General features: G+C 26.4%; 1 protein-coding gene across 2 annotated transcripts in view; it reads left to right on the plus strand.

Annotated features, from left to right (window-relative positions):
• LOC145831238 (putative phospholipid-transporting ATPase IIA) overlaps positions 1-23,181 on the plus strand; it is a 54,740-nt gene that overhangs the window by 8,721 nt on the left and 22,838 nt on the right. For both annotated transcript variants that reach the window (XM_082938393.1, XM_082938394.1), the window contains exons 2-10: positions 1,872-2,000; positions 2,469-2,595; positions 8,189-8,302; positions 8,689-8,832; positions 11,007-11,085; positions 15,767-15,942; positions 21,218-21,382; positions 22,440-22,529; positions 22,873-23,027. In XM_082938393.1, coding sequence (XP_082794519.1) covers positions 1,872-2,000; positions 2,469-2,595; positions 8,189-8,302; positions 8,689-8,832; positions 11,007-11,085; positions 15,767-15,942; positions 21,218-21,382; positions 22,440-22,529; positions 22,873-23,027 — 1,179 coding nt within the window. The remainder of the gene's footprint in view (positions 1-1,871; positions 2,001-2,468; positions 2,596-8,188; positions 8,303-8,688; positions 8,833-11,006; positions 11,086-15,766; positions 15,943-21,217; positions 21,383-22,439; positions 22,530-22,872; positions 23,028-23,181) is intronic.

Below are 23,181 nucleotides of genomic sequence, written 5' to 3' on the forward strand. Positions count from 1 at the left end.
TGTTTAAAGCCAAATTTTGGTTTAATTAAGAAATATTATGTTTTTCCATTATACAAAAAGTACAGCCCTGTTTAAAGTTGTTACTATTTTTGGACCGTGCTAGGATATACATAAGTTATAATGTATACTGGCCCCAACAATTCATAATGGAGAGCCTCTCTATTTTAAGTTTACTTAACAAAAACAAATATATACACATATATATTTATTGAAGTAAATTAAAAACTAATGTTTTAACAAGTTAAAATTCTATCACTTGGATAAGTTACAAAAGCAAAAAAAAAAAACTATAATAATCAGTTAAGTTATGGTTATTGATTTTAACTATAAGGTTTTGTTACTGCAATAATGTTGTTCCATCTAAGATTTTTAAAACATAACAAATTTTTAAAATTGGTAAATGAGCTTATATTATTTAGATTTTATAAATAAAAACCTTATTGGCAAAAGCAAGTTTAGTTATGCTTATTTTGAAAGAGACTTTTTAATGTAAAATTATAGTGAGTGTTATTAAAAACTACAAGGTTTTGTATAAAAAGTACGTATAAGTATTTTTATATATCATGTATATCATATATATCATGGGAACGGGTCTAATATGCACAAAGACATTTTTGCACGAGAGTAAAAAAATATATTTAAAAAAAAAGCGATTAATTAATAAAAGAAACAAAAGTAAGTTACTGACCGAGGGTAAGGGTTAGGGTTGCATTGATAGTTAAAAAATTTAACATAAAAAAGAACTAGAAAAAAAAAACTAATAGACACACAAAAAACAAGAAAAAAAAAACTGATCGAGGGTAAGGGTTAGGTTAAGGGTAACAGTGATAGAAAAAAAACATATATACTTAATGAAATTTATTAATCAAAAAAACTAAAAAAAATAATAAAAAATAAACTAATTAATAAAAAAAAATGTTGCTGAGGGTTAGGGGTAATAGTGATAGTAAAAAAAAAGTTAAAGTTATTAAATAAAAAATTAGATTTTTTTTTAACCCATGCAAAAGTGTCATCGTGCAAAAGTGTCCTTCGTGCATATTAGACTCCTACTCATATATCATTTATATTGTATAAAAAGTATGTATGATATAAAGAGTATGTAAAAGTGTAGAAAATATCTTAAAATTTGTGTACACTTAGCTTTATTGTACCAAATAAACATTCTTTTATGTTTGTAAATAAGTTATTGAAAAAAAGTATGTCCGTAGCTAATAGAGGAGTAATATTCTCTGATTTCTATCTTAAGAATTCTATTGCCCATAAAACATTTATCATTGCTAAGGGTAGAATTTGACACTGATTAAAAAACAACAGACATTAGTTTTTTGACACATGCTCAGTTTGTAAGCGACTTAGTTTAAAAGATTAATAGGCAGTTCTTAAAACACTTAGTTCGAAGACTTTCAGCTAGAGTTCGGTTTATTACCAAGTTAAAAGTATCTAGAAAAATCAATAACTATTATAATGTTTATTATTTTATAATTTTATATTGTTTGTGTCTAATTTTATTGCATATAGGTTTTATTGGTTTTTAATTCTTTTGTAGTTGTACAGTTTCATTTAGTTAACTTATTTTACTTTAAGTTAAAAAGACATTAAATGTTAATAAAAACTTTTAAGTAAGTTTAATATTTTTAGTAAGATCACTACTCCTAAGCAAGTAGGAGCGTAACAAACTGAGGTCGCCATTTTTTCAATTAACCTTCTTAAGCTTAAAAACTACCACAATAAAATTATAAATTTGATTAGAAATTTAAGTAAAAATATATAGAACACAACCTACTCGAAGTTTTGTATTTATCATAAATATCAACAAAATGATCGAATCCTAGTAGATACTAATATGTTATTATTAATAATATTATTCTTAGCAACGAGAACAACAGTCAGCCTTCATCGAGTGATTGTCAACTGAAAATGGTTGAAGAAGATAATTTTGAAACTGCCAGAAAAAAAGTACACAAAGGTCCCTGTGCCAGGTGTTTTTCAAACTTTTTAAGGTTTTTTCTGTTTTACGTATAATTAAAAATTATAACAAATTTAAGATTAAGGTTAAATATTGTATTGTAATAAAGCATTTAGTTTGTTAAATAAGTGTATTAGTTTAATTATCTGTCATACGTATTCTAAAAAACTTGCATAATTATTTGTTAAAATATTTTGTTTTGTATATAAGTTTTTATAAATGTGTTTTAAGATAAACCAAGCCTTAATGTTAGACGTTTTCTTTTTAGATTTAGCTCAAATTTATAAAAAATACTGTCAAAGCGTTTAGTTGTTAAAATGTAAACATGGGTGAAAAAAATATAATTTGCGAAATTATTTTTAGTCATTCATCGAAACAATTTTAAACATATTTAATTCAATATAAAAGTACAAAGTGTTTAGTTTTAATCGTGTATGTCTAATTTATTAAACAAAAATTAAAATTATTTTGATACAAACTACAAATTAAAAAAAAATAATAGATTTTTTGGTCGAAACGAAGAATTAAAGCGACGAACAGTATGGGTTGGAAAAAGTTACAGCAATAGTTGTTATCCACAAAACAAAATTAATAATCAAAAGTACTCAACTATTACATTTGTACCTGGTGTAAGTTTTGATGAGCTAAAATTTTTTATTGCTCATTAATAATTACTATCGTTGTATTTATATTGTTAACATTAAAACTCTCAAGGTTTACGTAAAAGTACACGATAATTGGTTATCAATAAAAATATGAAACCAGTGTTTATTAAATACATACTTTGCTAGTTGCATGATTTATAGTGACATTGTTTAATTGGTCTGAAATCAATTTTATATGTTTTTACAAATAATAAAAATTATTATCAATCTATAAACAATTTTGTGTTGTTTATTGCATTTATTACTGGCTACAACTCAAAGTGTTATATATTATAAAATAGAATGGTATTATCAATGAGTTTAATTGACTTTATAAATTTAACCTCTTGAAAATTTGTGACAGTTCGTTCTTCACTAAGTTTAAAATTGTTTATGTGTTTCAAAAGGCTTTGAAAAAAACTAAATTTAATTTATATTATTCTATTTTATTAATCGTTTTTTTTTTTATTTATATAAGGGTGATGCAAAAAAAGTTATAGTCCTGTAATGATATTAACATCTCATTTTCGTATTTTAAAGCGGATGTTGTAAACTGTCTACGCAGACTTTGTGACGTGCTTCTAGTATTAAAAAAACAAACATATTTTTATAAAAAAACAAACATTTTTATTATTTCAAGGAGTTAATTTCATTTCGACGAGTATATATCGGCGTTTTGTCTTTTAAATACGCGTTAAAGTTAGCTGCAAAGTCGCTCTGCGTTACGATCAAGTTACGATTAAAGTAAACGTTTTACTTCAAGTTTCGAGTACAAGAAAACGTCTACATCGCGGAGTTGATGTTAGTATTTATGTAACTTTACGTTTGTTGATACTTTTTATAGATTTTATTTGTGTCGTGATTTAATAGTTTCTTTCTTCAGAACTAAGAATTATTATTGAAAATAAAGTAAATTGCATTTATTCAAAGTGTGTTTTATTCATAACTTAGGAATAAGTTTGTAACTATATTAAACTATCTCGAAATTAAAGACCAATTTGGTTAAAGTGGAAACCACGCAGTGTCTTTTAAGAACCTTGTTTCTTCTGGTAGGAATCTTTAAGCAGTCAACAACATAAATGCACACAAACAACAATGATGATATCAATCTTAATAATTCTCATCAAGCAGAGATGATGAATGATAATGCTGAATTTTATCCGTCAAACAGCATTCAACAACAATTTAGAAAATCAAGCGAAGTTAAGCAGCTAACAAATGAAGAAGAGTTAAGAGTTTTGCAAATGCAAATAAAAAAACTAAATAATAGATTAAAGCAGTCTAGATCACCACATTACGAACGTGCGATGCTAGAAAAACGCGAACCTTTTTACGATGATTACAAACAAAGTAATCAAAATAATCTAAACATTTTTAGCGACACATTTAAGGCGCAAAGACTAAGTAAAAAGTTTAAAAGGTTAGACTTTGTAAGAAACCCTCGTGATATTATTAGTTTTTTCGAGGAGGAAATGTTAAATGAAAATATTTCTAGTAATACAGAAAAGTATAAATTTTTAACTGGGTTTTGGCCAAGAGAAGAGTTGTCAGACTATTATAAAATGACAGAACGAGGTGAAAGAAACTACAGTTCTTTAAGAAACTTTTTTATTAATAGGGACAATCAATTAGCTGAAATTTTAGATAAAATCCCAATTTGGAATGATTGTACGAACTTTAATAAAATATTTGCTACAGCCGTGAGTTGGGCCAAATGTCCAGAGCAGGACAGAATTAAGTTTTTTCTTGCATACTTAATGCCCTTTTCGATTAAAGATAAGATTAGGGATTATTTTGATGAAAGCTTAGAAGTTTTTAAAAGAAAAGGACAAGCCATATGGAATGCTTATAAAGAAAACGCATTAATACCTAAGCAAGTTAATTACAATAGACTACAGCAGTATGAGCAAAGTCAGCATAGGTCTAAAATAAATTACCATAAGCGAGTTCGTGCTAATAATCAACAAAATTTTCATTTAAGAGATAATGGTATTAATCATAATTACAATTATCGTCAACATAACCAAGATAGAGATAGTTTTAAACTAAGAAAATCATACAATGGGAATAGTAGTAATAATGTTAATATAGCACAGTGTTTGTCATGTCATCAATACTTACCTACAAAAACATTTAACATAACTAAGGCGTCACAACCAGCCGAAGAAAAAACTCAAGTAACCAAAAACACTATAGCAATTAGAGTAACTGGTCAAGTAGTATGGTTTAATGTTCGCAAAGGTTACGGTTTTATTCATCGTGATGATCAGAACAGCGATATTTTTGTTCATTATACAGCTATCATAAAAAACAACCCGAACAAATTCTTAAGGTCTCTTGCACAAGGAGAGAAAGTCCAGTTTGATATTGTCGTAGGTAAAAACAACATGCCAGAAGTCGCAAACGTGACAGGTCCTAATGGTAAAACAGTTCAAGGGTCTAAGTATGCTGTAGATAAAAATTCAAACTACAATCAAAAACTTCAACAAAATATATTTAACGCAAACCATCATTCTCGTAACCTCCAACAGCAGAAAATAAAAGCTAATAGAGCTTATAAGCAAGCTGTTGCTTTTACAGCAAAACAAGGTAAACTTAGCAAAGAAAAACATCAGAAACAACATCAGAAAAATAGCAGTTACAATAAAAAGTATGATAGCAAGCCAAAATATCAAGTGCCAACAGTGCAGCTTAAAAGTTATAAACAAGACTCAGGCTATTACAATTCTTCAAAAACAAAATCACAAACTAGCGTATCAAGCAACATATTAGCTAAAGAGAAAAACAATTTGACGGTACTTAATTCCTTTGACAAAAAAGAAATTATAACACAGAATAAAAAAGAGTCAGAATTACTAATAGCAGGTCTAAAACTTTTAACATTTATCATAAAGCCTTTTGAAGATAAAATATAAGTATTTTCACAAAACTAACGAAACGGATTTTAATAAAGGTAAAAAATTGTAATTTTTTATTAACATGAAAATCTATTTAAATATTTTCTAAACTCAGGTAATTTTTTTAAGAAGTTAAAATGAAAGAAACTATTACGTGTATTAATTTTGTATTCTTTTTTGATAAAATTTCTGAATTGTAAAGTTTATAGCTTTTTTACTTTTAATGATGTGTTATGAAGTTTTTTATATTATAAATTACAGCTTGGTACTAATTAATTAAAAGCTAAGACATAACAATTATATTATAAAAAAGTTTTATAAGCCTATTTTTATATTGAGATTTTAGTAACTACATTTCACTCTAACTTTAAAACAAAACTGATTTATCAGATTTTTTGCTCGTAAAATAATCAAGTTCAAGTTTAAAGCTTTCAATTCGACTCGTGATAAATTTTTCCTATAAATTTTAAATTACTTTCAACTCCCATTTAGTTTTGACTGTTAACGATCGAAAATAGCACTCGCTAAATTTTTTTCTTTATTAATTTCTACAATACATAAGTTTTGTGTCACATTAAAAAGAAATACTTTATACTTGAATCCTATAAAAGTTTGTGCATGAAAATACTGCTTATTGTTTTGTAAAATATTTTAAAGAAAATATTTTCTGTTTAGTTTATTAAAGTTTGCGAGTTGAATATTAAGAACATATGTTTTTCTAAGTTAAAAACAAAATTAAAATTTTTCATGATTTTTAAAATATTAAATTTCTATTCAATGCATCTTTAAATGCTTAATTTTTTTTTGTTTTGTATAACATAATGGGTTTGAAAGTAAATACTGACAGTTTCGTTATTGTCTTGTGGCATAATAACATAGAAGTTTTTACTAAACTTTCTTGAAAGAATATCTCAACTTTTTTTTTGAGCCGCGTATTTTTGAAATGAATACTACAATGTTGGACAATGAAAAGATGAATTTTTCCTATGTCAGCAAGTGACTTCGACGAATTTTTGAATTTGAAGTTTAGAGAAGAACAAGCGAATTAAAACAATTCGTTCCTGCTAAATAAACCACCGTAGAAGAAGAAATCGGAAGAGAAACGCCGGAATAGAAGATGCCCGAGGACAACAGGCACAATGACAAGAACCCCAAGGATAAGAAGCCTGAGGACAACTAAATGACTATCATTGTTACTTACTTTGTCTTTATGTTGTGTTTTATCTAAGTTTTTGTAAATTATGTAGTTTTTGAGATAATAAGTAATAGTTTCTTTTTCTTACTTTTTTTACTCCGAACTTTTAATATCGATAAAAAAGTTTAAAGTTAAGTAGGATTTTAAGGATTTAAATTATTTTAAACCCATGCTTTAAACGTTAAAATTAAAAATTAAAAAAGAAACAATGTAATGATATTAACATCTCATTTTCGTATTTTAAAGCGGATGTTGTAAACTGTCTACGCAGACTTTGTGACGTGCTTCTAGTATTAAAAAAACAAACATATTTTTATAAAAAAACAAACATTTTTATTATTTCAAGGAGTTAATTTCATTTCGACGAGTATATATCGGCGTTTTGTCTTTTAAATACGCGTTAAAGTTAGCTGCAAAGTCGCTCTGCGTTACGATCAAGTTACGATTAAAGTAAACGTTTTACTTCAAGTTTCGAGTACAAGAAAACGTCTACATCGCGGAGTTGATGTTAGTATTTATGTAACTTTACGTTTGTTGATACTTTTTATAGATTTTATTTGTGTCGTGATTTAATAGTTTCTTTCTTCAGAACTAAGAATTATTATTGAAAATAAAGTAAATTGCATTTATTCAAAGTGTGTTTTATTCATAACTTAGGAAATAGTTTTGTAACTTATACTGTTTGTATATTATTTACTTCTCGTAAGTATAGCAGTCAGTTAGTTACTGGAGACCACGTAGTTAAGACATAAAACATAAACACCATTAAAATAACCAATTTGGTTAAAGTCCCTCGCTTGAAAAAATAAATAAAGATATTTTTAGTAAAGTTTAAAGTATTGGTAAAAATAATAGTTAAAACATATAAATAGTAAAAAAGACTTTTTGAATAACACACATTATGATAGAAATTAGTTATAATTGTTGTTGTATTAAAAGAATATTCTACAGGGTTGCGAAAAAACCTAGATTTTGAGAAATTAAAAAAAAAAACATGAAATTTTGAACAAAAATTACTAAAAAACCTGGAAAAACCTTGAAATTTTAAACTATTTTAAATTTTAAACTATTTTAAATTTTAAACTATTTTAAAATTTCAAAATATCAAAATTTCGATTAAATAAAAAATCTATCCTAAAGGTTAAAAAATTTCCATCATTATCTTTTCAATGTCGTTATACTATTTAAGACAGTTTTTTTTTTACTTTAAATTCTATTTTATATAAAAAATTGATCAATTTTTTTTTTAAAGCCTGAAAGAAATTAACAAAAAAACCTTTGACAACCCTGATTATTAAAGAACAAATTACAATGTTGAATTTTGCCAAAATTTTCTTTAATCCTTCTTTTGGTATTTAGAATTTCTGTTTAAAATTTTTATTAACGAGTTAATATAAATGAAAAATAAGACTCTTAAATATTCATACCTACAATATATAGTTTAACTAATTAATATAATTATTTCAAAATAATAATAAATATTTAGGTCCTATACAACCAGTTCAAGTTCTTTCTTAATCTTTACTTTCTCATTTTGGCTTGTTCACAGTTTGTACCGTCTCTGAAAATAGGCTATTTGTACACCTATTGGTTTCCATTAGTTAGTTAATTTTTGTACTTATAGCTCAAATGAATTTTTTAACTTGTCCTATAAACTTTTACGAATTTTATTTGAACTTATAACATAATATTTTTATGAGTTTTTGTTAACCTTGACACTTTTTTCGTATTTTTTGTTATTTTATTCTTAAATTTTTATATATTTGTTTTAATGCATTTTAAAATTGCATTGCCATGATAATTAAATAATTTTTAATTTGATCCAAAAAAGTGTAAAAGTTAAAGTTAATTAAAAAATAACGAAATTTATCACACGTTACATCCTTGAAATATTCATTTTGATACGAAGAATATCTCTTCTAAGTTTTTATTAATTTGTTTATATCTAAATAATTTGTTAAATTGAAATGAGTTTTTATTGTACAGGCATTTGTTCTAACAATAACTTTATTGAGGGAAGGTTATGACGAATTTAAATGCCATAACCGGGATAAAGAAATTAACCAGAGCAAATACAAAAAAATAAAAAGCGATGGAAGTTTAAAACTTGTTTCCAGTTCTGACATAAAAGTAATTTTTAAGAATTTTGTAATTCTTAATTAAAATATAAAAAACATCTTTTTTATATAGTTGCAAATTTAATTCAGTTATTTTTCAGCTTTATACCAATATTATAGTTCAATGTTTTAGTTTTAAGGTGTTAAGTTGTCATATATATGTGTAGTACTTTTGATTTTATTGTAATCTGTAAGTAATTAAATTTGTATTAGAAAATTGATAATAAGGAAATAATACTGTTAATATAAAATAAAAATAAAGTTTAGTATATAAGTATAATGCATTTTGTTAATTCATAACTTTTAGGTTTATGTACTAGTAGTTTTAAGCGATTATGCACAGTGGGCTGGCAAGTGGCCATTGACCATTTTTGTGACTAAAAAAATTAACCAAGAGTTTAGTTTAATTTTTTAGAGCTGGCCTCTTCTTTTATAAACTAGGTTTGGTTCTATTCTGCTTTAAGTATATTAAAATTTATTATGTAAGCTTAGTTTTTTAAGCTTAAATTTAAGCTTAGTTTTTTTATTTTGAAGTTGAAAAGTCAGTCAAAAAAAACCTAAAATTTATGTCAAAACTAAGGCCTACAGTAACAGCTAAAAATACCTTAAAAGCCTTTATACAAGTATTTTTTTATGTATATTTTATTTTTTAGTTTAGTGTTAATTAAAAAAATCAAAATTCTTTGAATACTTAAAAAGAAAGGTTTATTATTTTTCTTTTAAAATACTGCCATTCTCTCCGAAAATTCATTGGTGTTTTTAAGGCAATATAGGGTATTTTTACGACATAAATATCTCAATTTACTATCACAGAAATATCTTTTTTTAAATAGTGTTATAGCAAACTTGACAACGATTCTAAATACAAGTTTTAAGATAAGCATATAACTATTTTTCAGGTTTATAAAAACAATATTTTGATGCATATTTACCTTTTTTTTTTGAAAAAATTATCAATTTAGAATAATAAAAAAAGTAATTTTCTGCAAAAATTTTTTTGACAAAAACTGAGAATTTTCAGTAATTTTTACACTGGTAAAAGGCAAAAACTGGTTGGATTTAAACTTACATAACTTTTTAAATACTTGAAGCAGAAAAGTATCAAAACAAATTTGAAACAAGTTCTATTTGACTATGTTTAATGGGGACGGGTCAAATATATACAAAGATACTTTTGCACGAAGACACTTTTGTACGAGGGGTCTATTTTGCACGAACACACTTTTGCACACGACTAGAAAAAAAATAATTAAAAGAGAAGAAAAAGAAAAGTTACTGACCGAGGAATAATGTTAGGGGTACCAGTGATATAACAAAAAAAAAACTTATAGGAATCGTTGATAAAAGTAAAAATAAAAAATTTGCAAAAAATCAAAAAAGAAGAAAAAATGTTACCAACCGAGATTAAGGGTTAGGGGTAACAGTGATAGTATAAAAATAAAATGATAGTAAAGAATTAAATTAATTAAAAAGTATATTAACCGGTACAAAAGCGACCCTTCGTGCAAAAGTGACCCCTCGTGAAAAATTGACGCAGTGAAAAAATGTTACTTCATGCATATTTGACACCTACCCATGTTACCACTTAGTTTGATTTTCTATTCTGCAAAATTATTTTTTCATAGTCAATGGCCGCTTGAACCCCGTTTTCAGCCTACTGTGTTAAGTACTTAATAAGTTAAGTAAAGAATGAAAGCACTTAAATCATGGTACGTTTATACTTAAGATAAGATTGTTGATGTCATGTATTTAAAGTTAAGTTGCTTGATTTATCTTCTTTTTCTGACTATTACAAAGGATAGTAAGTTAAAAAATCAAAAAATCATTTAAAAAGTCAAGGAATAACTTTTAAACTAATAATTTTTGAAAAGGAAGTTAGAAAATTGTGTTCAACATAAAAGCTATTTATTTGTTCATTTGAAAAAAAAAAGTTTTTAGTTGTTTTTAGTTTTTCTGTTTTTCATTTTTGCTCAAACGCATACATTTATCACAGATTTAAGATTGAACTATCTAAATCGAACAATTTAACTTCTGAAACTAGTCGTAAAGAAACGAAAATAGCTTGTATATTTTTATTTATAAGTTAAAAACATTAACGAAAGTTTTCTTTATTTATAAACACAAACTTTAAGAAAAGTATATTTAGTGTTGGTAGTAATTTAAATGAATGTAATTGTGTAAAAACAGGTAGGTGATGTTATAATAGTAGAAAAAAATGAACGGGTCCCTGCTGATTTGGTGCTGTTACGAACTAGTGAAAAAAATGGTTTGTTTTTTTACTCAATTGTTAAACCAGCTTACAAGTATAAAGCTTTAAAAAAAAGTCAAAAACAAAACAATTTATATTTTCAATAATTTTGAATTTTTTGAATGATTAGTTTGCTCTGCTTAGTTTGCATCAAAATAATATTTTTAAAAGTTTTAATTATCATTAATAAGATCTTGTTTTCTAAATTATCAATTTTATAACAATTGTAAACAACTTTTGTTATGTAAACTAAATTATAAGATCTCAACTTATATACATACATGCAAACAAATTATCAAGACTTTGTTCAACAGATTTTCAAAACTAAATAGTGTTTCGATTTAAGTTCTCTAGAGATCGTCAGTTATTAATTAAATCGGATTAAATTTTGGATAAATAAAGTATTTAAACAAATAAGTAGAAGTTATAACAAACCTAAAAAAATTATATACTTGGTAAAAACAAATCAAAAATTACTTGAATTGGTTTGTATCTAATAACAAAAATTTATAAGTTATGATGGTGATATAAACTGAGTATATACTAAAGTATTGTACACACGAATTCTATATACTTTAAAGCAGTGGTCGGCACGGTGTACACTGGTGCACACTAGTGTACGTAAAAATTTTTTTAGGGTGCACGAGACTTTTTGGGTACATGTAACTTATTTTGGGGTACATGAACTTTTTTTTTTCGCGCAGACTCTAAATTATTATTTTTTTTAAATCTTTCTACATTTAAGACATATTCAACCTTGATATCTAATTGACCATATTGTTGTTAATAAAACAACCATTTTTGTACTCTCCTAGTTCTATTCTGTTACATTATGTAAAAATTCTTCCACCCTTAGCCGCCCAAAGAAAAACCGAAGTGAGCAAATCTCACAGGTTCTTAAAACAAAATAAAACAGTTAGTATTCTATTAATGTTTAGTTTTATTAACTTCTATTGTTTAAAAGCGTTTTGCTACATTAAATATCACTATAATAATCAGCTTAATCAACTGATATTTGACAAAAAATTAGTTAGGCCAAAAAAGTTCAACTATGTTTTACTTATAATAAAATTAAAGTATAGGAAGGGTCAATAACATCAGGGCTGTCACATACTTAGCTATTTAAGAATGATTAAGTCTAGTTTTAAATCATGAAAAACCTAGACCAACTGAGGCTAGTTTTAATATATTTATAAAAACTCAGTTTGACTGAGACTAGTTATAAATTTATTGAAAATCTTGGGTTTATTTTGATATCTTTTAAAAATCTTCAATGGTTGCTTTACTTGAAATTTTTTAATTTATAATTAATTATAAATATCTAAAAAATTCTAGATCAATTCAAGATTTTCATTGTAATTTAAATTAGTTTTTTGCTTATATATACCACTCTTTAAGGCTAGCTTGTGTACAAAGTCTAGTCTTTAGTCACTCAGGATTATTTTCTGACTCAAAAAGTGGTTAACATGTAATAGTGTCAAACTTACTTGTTAAATTTTTAATACTAAAACTCTTAAATGTAATAAATTAATCTAGTTACTATATTAGACCTGAGTGATACAAGTAAAATATTGTTGTAAAAATTAGATCATCGATATTAAAAGTTTATTGAAATGGATAGGGTAAACTGGTAAACTTAAAGTTAGCGTGTAAAAGTTAACTGGGTGTTACCGAATTATTAGTAAAAAAAAAACGATTAAAGGTGTTTACATATTCTTAAACACTAGCGGCGCTAAAACGTGCAAATTGTGGTGCACAGAATTTTAATTTTGTGATATAGGGTTTACGGATTCGAAATAGCGTGCCAACCATTGCTTTAAAGTATGCATAAATATAGATACAAAAAAGCTTGAACAACAGGTATGAATTATTACTAAATTGTACTCCTTTCAAAAAAAAATCAAAACTTGAATGATAATAGTTAGTTTGTATGGTAATTTATTTGGAATTGTAAATGTTAAATTTACTTCTGAAAACTCGTTTTATAGTAAAAATAAGCTTTCATCTTTGAATAAAGAAAACTTTTACAATAATTCAATACTTCAAAAACTTATTAATATAAAACAACACTTAATCATAATTAAAACGACTTCATTTAATACTAAATTATACTAATTTAGACCGTAAAACAATTACCTCATACTAATTAAAACTAAGTTATAATTTTCCAAGTACTTAACTTTTCATTACAAAAATCGTTAATAAGGCAAAATTTATTGAGCATTTTTTACATGTGATTCAATTTAATAACTTTAGGCATAAATATTTATTAGGTAAACCAAATAAAACATGTGCAATTAAAGTTTAAAATGCATTTATACTGGTTTTATTTTATTTAAGTTTTCATATAAGTTTGTAAAATCAAGTAGTTCGTTTTTATAAGCTTTCGATTTTATAAAGCCTAACTTAAGTTACAATTTATACTTCTTATTTTGTCAAAAGTTTATTTGGCAAACTAATTTTCGCCAAAAAAGCTCGTCAGTGTTTAAAACAAACTAAAAGTTTATCAAAAAGAATATTCAAAGGTATGGAAAAACCGAAATTAGTTAAATTATTGAGAGAAAAAAAAACAAAACTCTACAATATAAATTATAACAAGTTATTATTTAAAGGTAAAAGTTTAATAATTAATTTAGTAAAAATAAATAAGATCATTAAAAGAAAAGATGAGCGAAAAGTTAAGGGTTATATGACTCTAAATTTTTGGTTTTTGTTAAACAAGCATATCTACGGTTTAAACATTTCAATGTAACTGCTTTAAAAATATGTAACTAAAAATAAACTTAGAAGTTTGTTTAGAAATCTTAAGCTAAGTTGCTTTGAAAATTTAATTTCGAATAAAGTTATAATTTATTTTATGATATAATTTATAGTAACCATCAATTCGACAATTTTAGGCGTTTTCATTATAATTTAAAATTTTGATTATATATGCTCCGTATTTAAAATATTTGATTATAACCCATAAGATTTTTAGCCTACTTTTAAATTTTTGTTTTTTAACTTTTTGTGTATTCTAAATTTATACATACTATAAAGAATATACAAATAGTTTAAACTATTTATTATTATACACTCAATTTGTAATAGCTTCAATAATTATAAATTTTAGTTATTACTTACTAGATAGAAACTAATTAAAGTAATTTTTGATTTGTTTATACTTGCAGTATTAATGATTTTTGTTTTATTTTTTTGATTTACAATATTTTCCATTTGTTTGTTTAAATATTTTTTCAAATATAATTAACAACTGACGATCTCTAACGAACTTGAGTGATCACGAACTTGAGTAAAAAATTGTATTGTTTCGGAAATCTGATGAATTTATTAATGAAAATTTATGTGTATATATGTATATAAGTTGAGAACATTTTAGTGTTCAATTTAGAAATTGATTACAATGTTCTTAATTGACTACTGTAATTTTTTTAGTAAAAAATTAAAAATATGGTAAAGTTTCATTTATATATAAGGGGCTGACAGCCTTTTATAAGTAGCTGGCCAGGTTTATTTTTTTAAATACTAGCCGAATATCTTAGAAAAAATATTTGCAGGCTACCATTGTTTTCAAAATAAAGTTTTTTAAACGATTCTCAAAAGCGAAAATGTAGTATAAATATTATTTAATAAGATCATAATTGTACCCAGTATGTGTATTTTGACAGGTTTATTTGTTTTACCATTTTACAAAAAAATTCTTAAAGATACTAATAGAATTAAAAAAAATCCTAAATATTATTTTTTAAATTTATGAAGTTATTGTGATTATTTGAGGTGAAAACTTCAATAAGTGTATATGTTTCTAAAACTTATGCAGCTTTGTGATATTTTTAGGCATGCTATGTATTTACTTTGCAGTCACCGTTAGTGAAATTAGAGGTAGGCAATATATGACCCGCAGGCAGATCCCGCCCTTAACCTTATAAGTTAGAAGAACTAAAAAAACAACCTAAGTTTAAGAAGAATTCCTTACAAAAGTTCACATATATGATTTAACTTAATTGTAATTAATTATTGATGATAGGTTCTTGAATATCAATTCAGTTGTAGCAGCATTTTTTTTTGTACAAACATACAAAAATAAAGTAGTTTTTATCTGCCTAGAATTTTATTTGAACAGATACCCACTCCTTAATTAAATACTTGGTGTAATTAAAAAATTTTTCTGTAAAATGGTAAATTAATTAAATATGTCAAAATTGTACACAGTTTACTAAACACAAACAAATAGTTATTGGCTACACGAAGTAATGCTGTGCTCTGTATTTTAAACTTAGTAAAAAAAAATATTTAACACATAGTTAAAAGAAGTTGTACTATTGAAAAGGTGATAAATAAAGGCGGTTACAACTCTATAATTTTATTTTTTCAATGTAATTTCAAAACTTTATTTTGATACTACAAATTAGTAATCAACAAAAGTAAATTAAGTTTTCTTATTGGTTTGCAAATATAATCACATACTTTTATTCTAAACAAAGTGAATTACAGTTGTATTTAGTTTTTTTAAGGGTTTATATACATATAATAAGCACGTAAGATTTCACATAAGTTAAAAAGAAACTTTATTATTAAACTCATACTGACAAGGTTTTTTCGCTTCAAATAGTTGCAACACTAGTGTTTTAAACTTTAACTTTCTGTTTACTTTAATTGCACACATTTGTTAGCAAATGCTGATAAAAGTTGTGTTAAGGTACATGTTTCATACGAACTGATCAGATGGACGGGGAAACTGACTGGAAGTTACGAGTTGCTGTGTCGTGCATGCAACAGATGCAAGACAACGTTGACATTATGAGGAGCAACTGCAAAGTTTTTGCTGAAAAGCCTCACAATGATATTCACCAGTTTATTGGCACCTTTGTAAAAGTGAGTTATCATTTGTCACAAAAGTTGATATTAAAATTTTTTCTACACAAATTTTGTTTTTAATGTAAGTATTTAGTAACGTACTTTTTATATGTCATATTAGTTAAGTGGTTTGAAAAGTTTTTTTTTTTGTCATTACCATCTCATGCTAGCTAGTGTTTGAAACCAATAAATATGTATTTAAGAATTAATAACAGAAAATATTTTTTGAATTTGATTAAAATTGATTCAGTGCAGCTTGCACAATCTGTCAAAGAAAAATAAAATAGAGTTTATTGAGTGAAATTATACAATTTTTCAAATATACTCATCATGACGTGTTATACAAAACTGTTTTAGTTGTCATTTTTAAAGGTGTAAATGTATAAGTATTTTAATTTTTTCGTTTTTGATTTTTTTGAAGTAGAATCTATATTTAACTTTGCAGCAAGAAGTTGCATGAAGCGCTCTAATGATAGCCAATCTATAACAGAGTTTCCCAAACTTTATTTCAAAAGTCCCCCTTTAAAATAATTAAAAAAGCTATGGCCCACTCCAACAAGATTTCTCAAAAAATTACCATTAAAACTGCCTAAGACCTTTTTTTGCTTTTAATCATTAACTCCAGGATATCTAGTGTAAGTTTTAATTTATGATATCATAGCCCCTTTGGCCCCTTATTGCTCATGGCCCCCTAAATTTATGTAATGACCCTTAAGGGGGTCACTTGGCCCAGTTTGGCAAACCCTCATCTATATAAACAGTACAAAAAATATTAATAAGATTATATCGAATTATTAAAATTGTGTTTTTTTCTCGGTGAAAGCTCAAGTTAAGGAATTTAATAGTTTTACTTAATATTAAAAGTAAATGATTATGTAGCAGCAGTGAAAAAGAATTATAGCATAAAAATAATAAAAAAACAATTTGCGCAGTACTTATTTTATTAAACTGAAATATCTTTCCGTTCATTAACTCGCTTATCACACAGCAAAATATGTCAATTCAATAACGAAAGAGTACTGCGCAAATTATTTTTATTATATATTTTAGCGAACTTGCTTCGTTAGGATTTTTATCAACAAACGATTAGCTTTGAATATTGAATATTTATCATAAAAATGATCTTAAAAAATTAGCTACACACATATAACTTATTAAAAAGTTTATACATAAATCACTTATTTTTAAAAAGTTCGGAAGTTTATTGATTAATTTCATTTAGCATATCGTCAGAATGAGGTTGTAGAAAGTAAATATAAGCTAAACAGCTAAACTATTTATTATTAAACAAAAGCTAAACGCTAATGTTTAAAAATTATTGCTTGAAAAATGTAGGAGAAGATTAAATTAGATTAAAAAGTATTTTTTTGCTTATTTAGTTCGCTTCTTCTGTAAGAAATTTATTGATTTTTTCAACTTTGATAGTTCTTTTCCTAGAAAATAAGCTCATTATGAAGTTGACACTATATAACTTGAAATATTTATTATCCGAATCCTGCCGGATCTGAAATTTAAAAAAATGTCCGGATCCTGATTAGTGGATCCGGTAGATCACTAGTATATTGAAAGATTGATATATCCATTAACATTGCACATAGTTTTTCTTTGCATGATTTTGTTGGGATCACGGATCACTTTTGCACGAGCGTCACTTTTGCACGAGGGGACTCTTTTGCACGAGAGTCACTTTTGCACGAAGGGACACTTTTGCACGGTGACTATTTTTCACGAAAGAACACTTTTGCACGGCGACTTTTTTGCACCGGGGACACTTATGCACAAGGAGACACTTTTGCACGGCGACATTTTTATACGTCAAAACTTTTGCACGACGTTACATTTACATTGCAACATTTTTGCAAAGCGTCTTTTTAACACGGCGTAATATTTTCACGGGTATACTTATGAACTGCGAAAATTTTTAAAAATCAGTCAATTTTGAACGGAGCTTCACTTTTGCACGCTTCTAGTTTTTATTTTTTCAAATAAAAATTTAAATATTTTTTTTTGTCAACTTAAATAATATTAGCTTTTAGACGCAAGTTGTTTTGAATGAATAAAATGTGGTAGTTTTTTAATGAAATTTTAATGTAAAGTTTTTATTTGAAGTTTTACGTAGAACAATGTAATAACGTACCACAACTCATAAATTTGTATTTATAATCTTAATTTAAATAAACTAGATGAATACACACTTAATAATTTTAAAATAAACAATTTTGAATACTTCAAATAAAATCAATCTGAGTTTTGTTATTTTTTAAGCAGAAAGTTAAACTTAATTTAGTAAGGCTTTAAAACACGAATCTTTAGTATTATTTTTTACTGATATTCTCTTGATGTTAAAATTAGCATTATATAGTTTTTAAAAAAATATTTTAAATTTATTTTAATTTTAAACAATTGTCAAATTAAAGAAAAAAAAAATTACTTAATTTATGAAGTGTAAAAATATTTCAGATATTACATGATGTTATTTTTTTATTTTATCTTGAGAATAAAAAGGGCAATAAATTAGCTCATTTTTCATGATTTAAACTTATTTGACTATTTCATAACTATATTGTAATGTTGCATGATCATGATAAGCCAATGAGAAAGTAACATTTGGAAGTTTGAACTTATGTTCATCAAAAGTATCAAAAGCATTTTCAGTATTGCATAACGAAAACAATTTACAATAATATCTGATTATGATTAAGCGTTATTTTTATACACGGCCTTTCCAAACGAATTTGATAAATTAATCAAAACTAAATTTTTAAACTTATTGATAAAAGCAGTCTAGAAGTGCAAATTTTTTTATAAGCAATGATGAAATAAATAATCTATCAATAAATTGAAAAATAAAATAGTACGAACACCAGATAATATTCCTTTGTATTTTATTAAACGTACTACTTATTCTATACGTTATGCAAAAGTATCGTTGTGCAACAATGCTGCAGTAAAAAATTGTCATAGTGAAAAAATGTCACCGTGCAAAAGTGTCTCCTCGTGCAAAAATGACCCTGCGTATAAAAGTTACGACCGTGCAAAAGTGTCTCCTCGTTCAAAAGTGACCCCCGTGCAAAAGAGTCGCCGTGCAAAAGTGACTCTCCGTGCAAAAGAGTCGCGGTACAAAAGTGTCCCCTCGTTCTAAAGTGACGACCGTGCAAAAGTGTCCCCTTCGTGCTAAAGTGACCCTGCGTGCAAAAGTGTCCCCTCGTGCAAAAGTGACTCTCGTGAAAAAGTGTCCCCTCGTGCAAAAGTGACTCTCGTGAAAAAGTGACGCTCGTGCAAAAGTGACACCCACCCGATTTTGTTATATCAGTTTAGGACAAACTTTACAGACTATAGATTTTTGTATACTTCATAGGTAACTAAGCAATGTTAGTTAGACAAAGTAAATGCTTACAAAAACTTTTGTTTAAATTTAGCAATAAGTTTGTATAGATTATTCTTATTTTATTTATTGAACTTCGTTTCTTAAATTGAGTTTATTAAGAAAATGTAAATAACAACAACTAAAATTAAGTTTTTCCTTCATTAGTTTATTTAAAACAATATAACCAGCTAAGATTAGCAGACTCTACAATAATTAATTTTGAATTAATTTTATATCAAGTACAATATACATAATATAATTAAAATTCCATAAGTTTTAAAGGTAATTTCATATATATTTTAACAACAACACAATTTTTTAAGTTGGTAATTTTACTCTTTTTTTTGAAAAGCACTTATTTTTGTTATTATCAGTTTTATAACCCTCTGCTGTTGATTCTCTGTTTTCATCTTTGTTTGTTTGGGTATTTTGTATATTGTTAGGTTCTGCTTTGAATGTTTCCTGATTTGTAGTTGCAGTTTGAGCAGTATTAGATATTGATGTTGGAAAGTGAGAATCTGCTAACAGCTCGGAGTTACTTTGTTGGTCTCGCCTCTTAAAGCTTGACGCTTTATCGGCCGAGTGTGCACGCTTTGTGTGCTTCTTGACCATGCCAGTGATGTGGGTTGTTGACATGGCCTTGGGATTCTTATTTTTGGAACTCATTCTTCCAGGAAAAAGCTAACCGCAGAGTTTCCGTGAAGAAATCAATTGCAATTAGCCGAGATAGAACTCAGAAATGCAAACAGATAAGAATTCTCCGCAATTAACCAAGTCAACACTCAGTAATGCGAATTGGTGCGAATTCTTATGCAATTAACCAAGTTGGAACTCAGTAATGCGATCTGTTGATTTTTCACCGCACTTAACCGAGAATGAGCTCAGTAATGCGAACTGGAAACGGGGAATAGCTAGTCGAGGCTCGACTTAGTGTAATAATGACCACTCACCGTAGTCAATTAAAAATTAAAAAAATACTTAACAAATGCTACTTTCGTAATCTACCGTTAACTTACTATATTCTAACTTAGATAATTGTAAAATTAGTTAGTTAAATTAAACTGTTAGATAGAGAATTGTTAACACAAAGTTTATTTTACACCAGAAAACTAATATTACGATACAAAAAAAGACACTCACACTCGTGCAGGACAAAAGCTCAGGAACTAAATTACCACAACAAATCACTGGGCTGACTACTACAAGACGTCTCGAGCTGGTTTCTAACGCCGGTATTCGTTTCGGGTTGAAACTCAATCTCTCGATCAAACGTTTTTGCGGACTGGCTACGTGAAAAATAAGCCTCTACGCTTAAAGTGTAATCAAACAAAGCCCTCTCTAAGTGATAACAAACGCCTAATACGAAAAAACCTTCGTTGGCTGTAAACATAAAATGCCTAAGCTTATTTGTGTAAGTAAAATGTCTCTTCGTTGAGTGTTATTATCAAAAGCCTTATGCCGAATGTATTCGTTAAGTGAGTCAAAACTAAAAGCCTTCGCTGACTGCGAAATAAGAATGTCTCTTCACTAAGTGTATAATCAAAAGCCCACGCCCTTCTTGCGACGTCTATTTTTATGCAGTCTGCTTCTCGAAGAAAAAAGGTTTCTCTTCTCTTCACAAAAGCAGTGCGAAGCAGGCGCAATGCTTACAGTTTTGTTAATAAACTGACTGAAGGTCTTGCGCACATTACAAGGCCAAATTTTTCAAATAAAGCGCATTTTTTTCAAACTACTTTGATGATGTTTAAAAATTATTATTTAAATATCAAAAAATAATATTCGCGAAATAGTAAGTATCCAGCTGAAATTTATGTATTATCGGTTATCTATAAAAATGCGAAAAATGTAACATTTAAATGAAATACATCAAAAATTAATTACTGATTTTATAAAATTTTAGTTAATAAAAAAAATTTTGACTGACAGAAAGAAAATGACTCGTCAAATGTGCGTTTCACCGAAGAATCTTTAAATATAGAGAATACAATTTGGTGCAACACTGTTATAGCCAGTGGTTCAATTGTTGGAGTGACTATTTATACTGGAATTCATACAAAAACTTCAATGAACACGTCCATTCCATCCACTAAAGTTTGCCAAAAGTTTTTTTGTTGTCCATCTTATACATAGAAGATTATAATTTTAAAATTTAGACTTTTAAAAACGAAATAAATTAGTAACACTATGGACTTCAATTAAAAAATAATAATAAAACTAATTTAAATTCAGAATAGTTTTAAAATGTATTGTGTGCTTCCTCAATTTAACTTCTCTGTTTGTTTTTACTCTTTTTAATCTTTACAGATGTATAAAGTTTCAAATAAAATGTGTTTTCAAGTTAGGTTATAATAGGGTTCGTACGCAAAGTTTTGTAATTTTAGACTGATATTTTTCTTAACTTTTGTTTATGGGCGCCCACTTAGGCTTATAATCAGATGAAAAGACATAGCTTATTAATTTAGTTGTAACGGCACAACCTATTAATATAAGAATTTTTTTAGTAATATTTTATAATCTCAATTTTTGATTATTTTGTTAGATATCATTGGAAATATCATAAGAATTTGAGTTATTCGATATAAATTGTCATGTAACCGCTACAGACATGATTAACACTTTACTTTCAGAAATGTAGCTCACTCAATCTTGATTTTTTGAAATAACTTAAGCTCCAGCAACATTTTAAATTTAAAAATAATTTATTTTTAATATTAAAAAAACATGAAACAAAACAGCTTTAGAAAGGTACTGCGTTAAGTCTTATAACTTTTGTTCCAATAATTTTTTTTTATGTAGATTAAAAAATTAGATTCTCAAATTATTTTTGAGTCTCAAAAATTTTAAATCATTATTACTTAATAACCCTTATATTTTGCGTTATAGTCTTATTTGTACTAAATTTACTTTGTTTCATATAAACCAATATTTAATTTAGAAAAAGTTTACAAATTAATTATATATTTAAAAAACAATTTTCCTTTTTTTTAGAAATTAATTTTTTTCTAACATTTAAACTGTCAAAAGCTGAAATTTTGCCAGTATTTTCAAAAAAAAAAGCCTGACGCGTATGAACCCTGTTATAAGCATCTAATTCTAAAATATGTATTAATTATTATGTTTATTTTTACTAACTTTTATGTTTTTTCAGACAGGTCTACTAGATGATGAAATAAATACTTTAACAAAAATACTTTTTGTAGCAGTTGTAATGTTGTCTTTTATTTTGGTTGCCGTTAAAGTGAGTTTTATAATGAAAATCAATATCAAAGTAGTTTAATAGTTATTAAAGGTTACCGAAAACTTTTGAATTCGAACTTTTTAACTTTAAAGTTTCTTAGATTTTACATAAAAGATAGGAACCAATCAATAAATTTACATTTATATAGATCTTTTTCATCACTTTTAAATTTAGTCAATAGTAATCAATATGTTGCTTAGTTTCATACTTCTAAGAATATTAAGTTTTACAGTAAAATATATGTTTTGTTTACTTGATGTAATAAAGGTTTTTTTTTAATTAAAAAAAAACAAAAAATGTTTAAATCTTAGATTATTTTTGTACATCAAATTATAACTTTTAGGGATTTGACGGCCCATGGTACAGATACATGTTTAGGTTTATAATTTTGTTTTCTTACATAATACCAATAAGCTTGCGAGTAAATTTAGACATGGGTAAAGCAGTGTTCACTTACATGATACAAAGAGATAAAAAAGTTCCTGGTACTCTTGTGAGGTTGTTTAGTTTTTTGTATTATTGACTTAATGTGTATGTTTGTAACTGATAATTTTTATGTTATTTAATAGGATGTTTTAACTTGAGTAAAAGTAGATACTTCTGTAAAACATTTAATGTTACGCACAAACATAATTAACATTTTCGAATTTTA

Source organism: Thalia democratica, chromosome 3, assembly GCF_965202585.1.
Source record: "Thalia democratica chromosome 3, ktThaDemo2.hap1.1, whole genome shotgun sequence".
NCBI classification, from domain to species: domain Eukaryota; kingdom Metazoa; phylum Chordata; class Thaliacea; order Salpida; family Salpidae; genus Thalia; species Thalia democratica.